Raw genomic sequence first — 5,536 nt, forward strand, 5'->3', positions numbered from 1 at the left:
GCACCGGCCCGGCCGGGAGGTGAGCCACACCGCGGACCACAAAGCGTCTGGACTTCAAGGCAGTTTTAGCAATGCCGAAGGCAAAGGTTTAATTCAAAGTGAAACGCCTAGGAAAAGAAGGCCTTTCCTTTTATAAACAATTTATATTATTTGACTATTACCTGATCTGAATCTCTGCTCATTACTCCTAGCAATAGTAGACAACGGCTGTTAGGTTCTTTCTCACGTGGTTGGGGTTTTTTTTCCCCTGTGTGTGCAGAGTAAAGTTACATCAGATCGCTACAGAGATATGTTCAGGAGTGCTCCAGCCAAGCAGATCCCACATGTGAATGCATCCTCGTTAGTACAACTGATTTTCATTCCTCCTGCGATGCCGCTCGGACCGAGAGAGCAGGCGGGATGCTGCTCCTCCCAAGGCTGAGCTCCACCGGCTCCTCCACAGCAGCTCACAGCAGCTGCCGACTTTCTTTTCCTTTTTTTTTTTTTTTTTTTTTTTTTTCCTTTTTGGCTGATTTGCTAGATAGGAGAAGTTGTTTTCAAACCGCTGGTAAGAAAACATTGTGCCTCACTTCAATACTCGTACTTCAGAGGAGTACAACGGCAGAGGGGGAACAGCCAAAAGAATGGGTTATTTGTTGGGTGTTTTTTTTTCCTTTTTCAGCCATCTTCTTATGAAGCCTTGTGCACGGGCTGTGCCAGCAATAAACCCCAGCGCTGGGACCTGGAGGGGAGCAGAAGGGGAGGGAAGGAGAACGACACGTGCTCAGCCTCAGCTGCACCGTGGCCAGCACCGGCACCGGCCCGTTGTGGCACCGGGACACACAGAGCACCCAGCCAGGACAGACGGACAGACGGACGGGGCCATTCGCACGCTCACCGGGAAGCGTTCGTCCCCAGGTGCCTCTCACCATTTACTGCCCTTCCTTCGGCGTCTCCTCCTCCTCCCGAAGCTGCTGCCTCCGCGCTTGGAAGTCTTCATCTGAAAGGCAGAGGCAGTTGGGGGCTGTTGGGGGCTGCAGCAGCTCCCACGCAGGGATGCCACCACGCCAGGTGCCAGCCCCAGCGGGGAGGATGCCAGGGCAGGGATTTCCTCACCCAGACAGACAATCGCCAGAGACTGGGACACGGCAACTCTGCCAGAACACACCTGAGAACACTGGAAGGAGGTTTTGGCCCACGGGGGCATCTCTGCCGCGCGGTTGCACTTGAGCCAGCCCCGGGGTGGTCAGAGCTGGCACAAAACCCACTGCCAAGACCCACCTCTGTGCAAATCTGGCTGATGACAGATTTACCGGAACTGTGCCCCGACCCCGAGCTACACATCCCGCAGAGCTGCACAGCCTGTCTGCGAGTCCCCAAGACTCCCCAAGAGAGATCCCATCTCCGGTCACCCTGGCAAAGTGCACGCTCACAGGAGAGCCACGTGGGACCAGGGGTGAGCCCACTGCACGGGTGGCCATGCCCCAGCACGGCTCCAACGGGAACCCACTCCAGCAGGACCATGGCGTGAGGCAGGACAGGGCCGGGCACCGCAGGACCCCAGGTAAGCATACTGAGCAGAGCACGCAGGGCATCGCAAGGCACGATGTTTCTTACCGCACGAATGTCCTTCGACATCGTCGAGAAGATTTGCCGTGGAAGCTGCCGTCCCCATCCTGCACCCTCCGCTAAGGAAAACCAGTTGTGGGGCCAGGACATGGCTGCGGTACCACAATCGCCTTTCCCAGCCCACAGCGCAGCCGTGAGAGGCAGCCCGGAGGCTCTAGCCAGACCATGGCCTTGGGGAGTCCCCAGGAGCAACTGAGCGAGGCCGCTCCGACAGCCCTGCACCCCCCAGCAGCTCCCCAGCCCCTTTTAGGATACACCTGGTGCTTCAACAAGTGTTTTCTTTTCGATTTCCTCATCTTTGTCTTCTCAGAGAAGGCTCTGGCGAGTTCAAACAGCTTCTTGCGAGTGGCTGGAAGGAAGCAGCCAAGTGAGGGTCTCACCTATAAACCCTTCCCAAAGCTGCCACGGGCGATGGGGAGGAGACAGCCAGGGCCAGCGGTGTGAGAGCCATCCACATCCTGACACCCCACGGCAATGCCCCGGGTTTGCCCAGAAACACTGGTGCCACGCAGGACTGCCAGGCTCAGAGCCAGGTCCTGCGGGCAATGGGGACATGGTGGTCCCTGGCGGGGTGTGCTGATGTTTTTATCCTTTCACTCTGGTTTTCGTGACCGTCCCTACCCACGACTGACCCACATCTCCCCAGTGTCTCAGCTGGCTGCAGCCCCACTCAAGCTGCCCAAAGACCTTGGTCTGTTTTGCAGTGGGAGAAGCAGGCTGTGACGTGCCAAGAGGAAAGGATTGGAAAAGGGAGAGTTACAGCAAACCCTCTTCTTTCTTTTCTAGGATTCACACAAACCCTGCTCAGAAATTCCTCTGTTCCCCAACACCTGCATCCTCAACTCACACCACAACCCACACGTGCACCAGGGACGGACAGACAGCGCAGAGCTGGGGCATCAAGACCCAGATCTCCATCTCCTGTCCTTTGTGCCCCAACGTGTGGCACAGGAACTTCCTGCCACTGGTGAGGGCCAGGAGGAGAGCACCACAGCGCAGGGATGTGCCAGCCCAGGACTGTAAAATGCAGATGGAAACTCGACCCCAAAGCACTGCTGCTGGGGCTGAGCACCGTCTGCGCACAACGTGTCACCGCAAGTGCACAACAGCGTGTGCTTTGCACTCCGACACGCCAGCCCTCTGTGTGACTCGCAGGGTAACGGGGACGTGTGTGCGCAGCTGCCAAGAGAGGTGACAAGAAAACCCCACGCACACGTGCTAGCAAAGAGCAGACATGCTGCATGAACGGGGAGCGCCGCAGGTAATGCTGCCGGCTCTCCCCCTGCCCGGCCCGGTCCCACCTCCCCTCCAGCCCCCGCAGGCATCCCGCTGCCAACACGGAGCCTGCAAACTGACTTACATTTTCCCATGTGTTTCAGTTTGTCTCTGAATAAGGCATCGTCAGACACGGCACCGCCGGCCTCGCTGGTTACAGAGGGGGCTACGTCACCTGGAAGGCAAACATCTGGTCACCGGGAGTGCGTGCGCGGCGAGGCTCGAGACAAATCATTTCCATGACCCAATTCCAGCGCTAGCGAAGCGCAGCCCTGCCACGAGCAGAGCTGAGCGAGAGCAGGCAGGAGGAGAGCGCTGGTATGCCGGGGCTGGCTCTGGACGAGGACCCTCTGCAGATATAACCCCCCGAGACCGTGGGGGCAGAGAGCTCGGCTTGTGGCACACCCTCAGCCCCGTGGGGCTGCTCATCTCAAGCCGCCTGCGAGCAGACATGGGGCGAGCGGCAGCTCAGTCCCACCACCAGCACCGCTGCAGAGCAGGAGGCGTCCCTCTGTGCTGCTCCAGGGACAGCAGCCCCAAATTACCCCGGGCACTAACTGCACTCTGGGTGATAGACTGTGCCCATGTTTAGTACCTGGCACGGCGGGGCCACCAGATCAGGAGCAGAAGTTCAGGCATCCCAGTAACACGGTCAGGTGGACCGGTGACCCCAACAGTGTCCCTGTGCCCCCTCCCCTCAGCCCATGCCCCCTCCCCAGGTCTGGGTGCCCTCGAAGCGCCGTGCGCCCAGCGGGGCTCTGCCACACCGCCCAGCCACTGCGTCTCGCCTGTCCCCGCGCGGGGACATCAACAGACACCAGCTCTAATTCTGAACTTGGGCAGCTGCTCCACTCCCCGAGGTTAATCAGGATTACCCAGGAACAGTCATTATGCCTCCCAGGCACAATCCTCCGCTCCGGCCAAGACAAGGGAGGGCTTTGTCTCCCCTGGGAACTGGATCCCAGCTCCCGCCCGCAGGGATGGACGGAGGCAGGAGGCAGGAGCACCTCCATGTGGGGTGGGCAGGGAGGGCAGCAGCACCCATCCCCATCACCCACCAGCTCCTATCCCGCGCTGGGGGGCAGCAGGGAGGGATCAGCCAGTTTCCTCCCCCCGCAGCCACCGCGGAGGCAGGCGGCAGTGGCAGAGGGCTGGGAACACGAGAGCTGCTGAGAGGCATTGCTCGCGTGCATCTTGAAAGTTACCTGATATTACGGAGGAGAAACCAAAGTCGTTGCTGACAGCAACACTGGTCGACTTGGATTTTTTTGACTCATATTTCAATCGATCTGAAAAACAAAAAGCCCAGCGCCCCGCTCAATCAGATCCCCGAGGCAGCGCATGCGGCTCCGCTCCCCTCTCCTCTCCTCTCATGGCCCCCATGGCTGCGGAGGGACAGGCTGATGGACAGGGAGGGAGCTCGGGCTTCCCGGCATCCCACAGCAGCTCAGCCACCCCAGGAATGGCCCGACACAGCCCAGCAAGGGAGTTTCTGTGCAGCTGAGCTCCAGCCCCAAGGTAACATGGAACCACCTTCTGCCACAGTACGTCCTGCAGCAGGACAAGATGTAGAAACAAGGTAGAAATGATCTAGTAAAAAAGCTATAAAAGCTCTCCAGAGATGTGCTCCTCCCTAAGGACACGCTTCCGGTCTCTGCCATGCTCCAGGGACAGCAAACGTCTCCCCTGCCGCAGCTGGGGAACGAGGATGCTGTCCTCTGTGCCCGGTTGGGCTCGGCACAGCAGGAGCAGGGCCAGGGCTGAGCACAGGAGGAAGGCAGCCCTTCTCCCAGCGCCTTCACCGCCCCGGCGCTGAAAGCCCTTCGCCGCAGCACGGCGACCACAAGTGCTTTGGTGGGAGCCCACAGCAGCAGGCGGGAGCGCTCCTCTCGCCGCCGCAGAGGAACTGCGAGCATGCCGCAAGCATGTCGGTGGTTTTCCAGCCGCGGCAGGAGCCAGGCACTGAGGGTCCTGCCATAACCCTGCAAACCACCAGCGAGTCCTCTGAGGGAGACGGCCCCTCGGCCGGGGGGCTCAGAGCCGGCGGCAGGGCGAGGGAGGGGAAGGGTGGCTCGTTGCTCAGCGGCAGAAAAAACACTGACACCCTCAAGCTCTCCCCATGGCGCTGGGTGAGCAGTCAGCTGCCGGCGCGCTGGGAGGGAGTGTGGTGACGGGGAAGAAGTAATCATGGCAAAACTGCTCTCCAGTTCAGGCCCTGCCAGCACCTGGGGAGGGCACGCAGCCGGGAAGGGTTCACCAGCCAGGCTGGGCTCCGAGCACATTTCTGAGGCTCCTTGCTGTGGATTTTACTGGGCTTTGCCAGAGACACCGCAGAGAGGCGGTGAGGGAGAGGAGAGCCTCGTGGCAGGCGGCTGAGCACCAGGAGCAGGAGCCTGGGGAGCAGCCCAGTGCTCAGGGTCAGCCGGTCGGATCACCAGCCCGGCCACATTCTGCGCTGGCTCTGCTTTGGCACGAGCCACCATGTCAAAGGCAACGCTGCCAGTGGCCAGCATCACAGGGGGAAGCACACACCCGAAAAACTGAGGCAGATGTTTCTGAAGGCGCTTCTCACCTCTCTCCAGGGCGAGGAGGAAATCCCGGTTCCTCTGGAGCTCCTTCAGGAACTCTTCGTTCTGCAGGAAGAGCGCGATCC

At 60.1% G+C, this 5,536-nt stretch overlaps 1 protein-coding gene across 1 annotated transcript in view; it reads right to left on the bottom strand.

The window, feature by feature from the left end:
* Nucleotides 1–911: 911 nt before the first annotated feature.
* CUEDC1 (CUE domain containing 1) overlaps nucleotides 912–5,536 on the bottom strand; it is a 16,008-nt gene continuing 11,383 nt past the window's right edge. The window contains exons 5-10 of the mRNA XM_009881483.1: nucleotides 5,456–5,534; nucleotides 4,089–4,172; nucleotides 2,969–3,058; nucleotides 1,864–1,957; nucleotides 1,597–1,655; nucleotides 912–979 (exon numbers count right to left, since the gene is read on the bottom strand). Coding sequence (XP_009879785.1) covers nucleotides 912–979; nucleotides 1,597–1,655; nucleotides 1,864–1,957; nucleotides 2,969–3,058; nucleotides 4,089–4,172; nucleotides 5,456–5,534 — 474 coding nt within the window. The remainder of the gene's footprint in view (nucleotides 980–1,596; nucleotides 1,656–1,863; nucleotides 1,958–2,968; nucleotides 3,059–4,088; nucleotides 4,173–5,455; nucleotides 5,535–5,536) is intronic.

The sequence above is a fragment of the Charadrius vociferus genome, unplaced genomic scaffold (genome assembly GCF_000708025.1).
Source record: "Charadrius vociferus isolate BGI_N301 unplaced genomic scaffold, ASM70802v2 scaffold323, whole genome shotgun sequence".
NCBI classification, from domain to species: Eukaryota; Metazoa; Chordata; class Aves; order Charadriiformes; family Charadriidae; genus Charadrius; species Charadrius vociferus.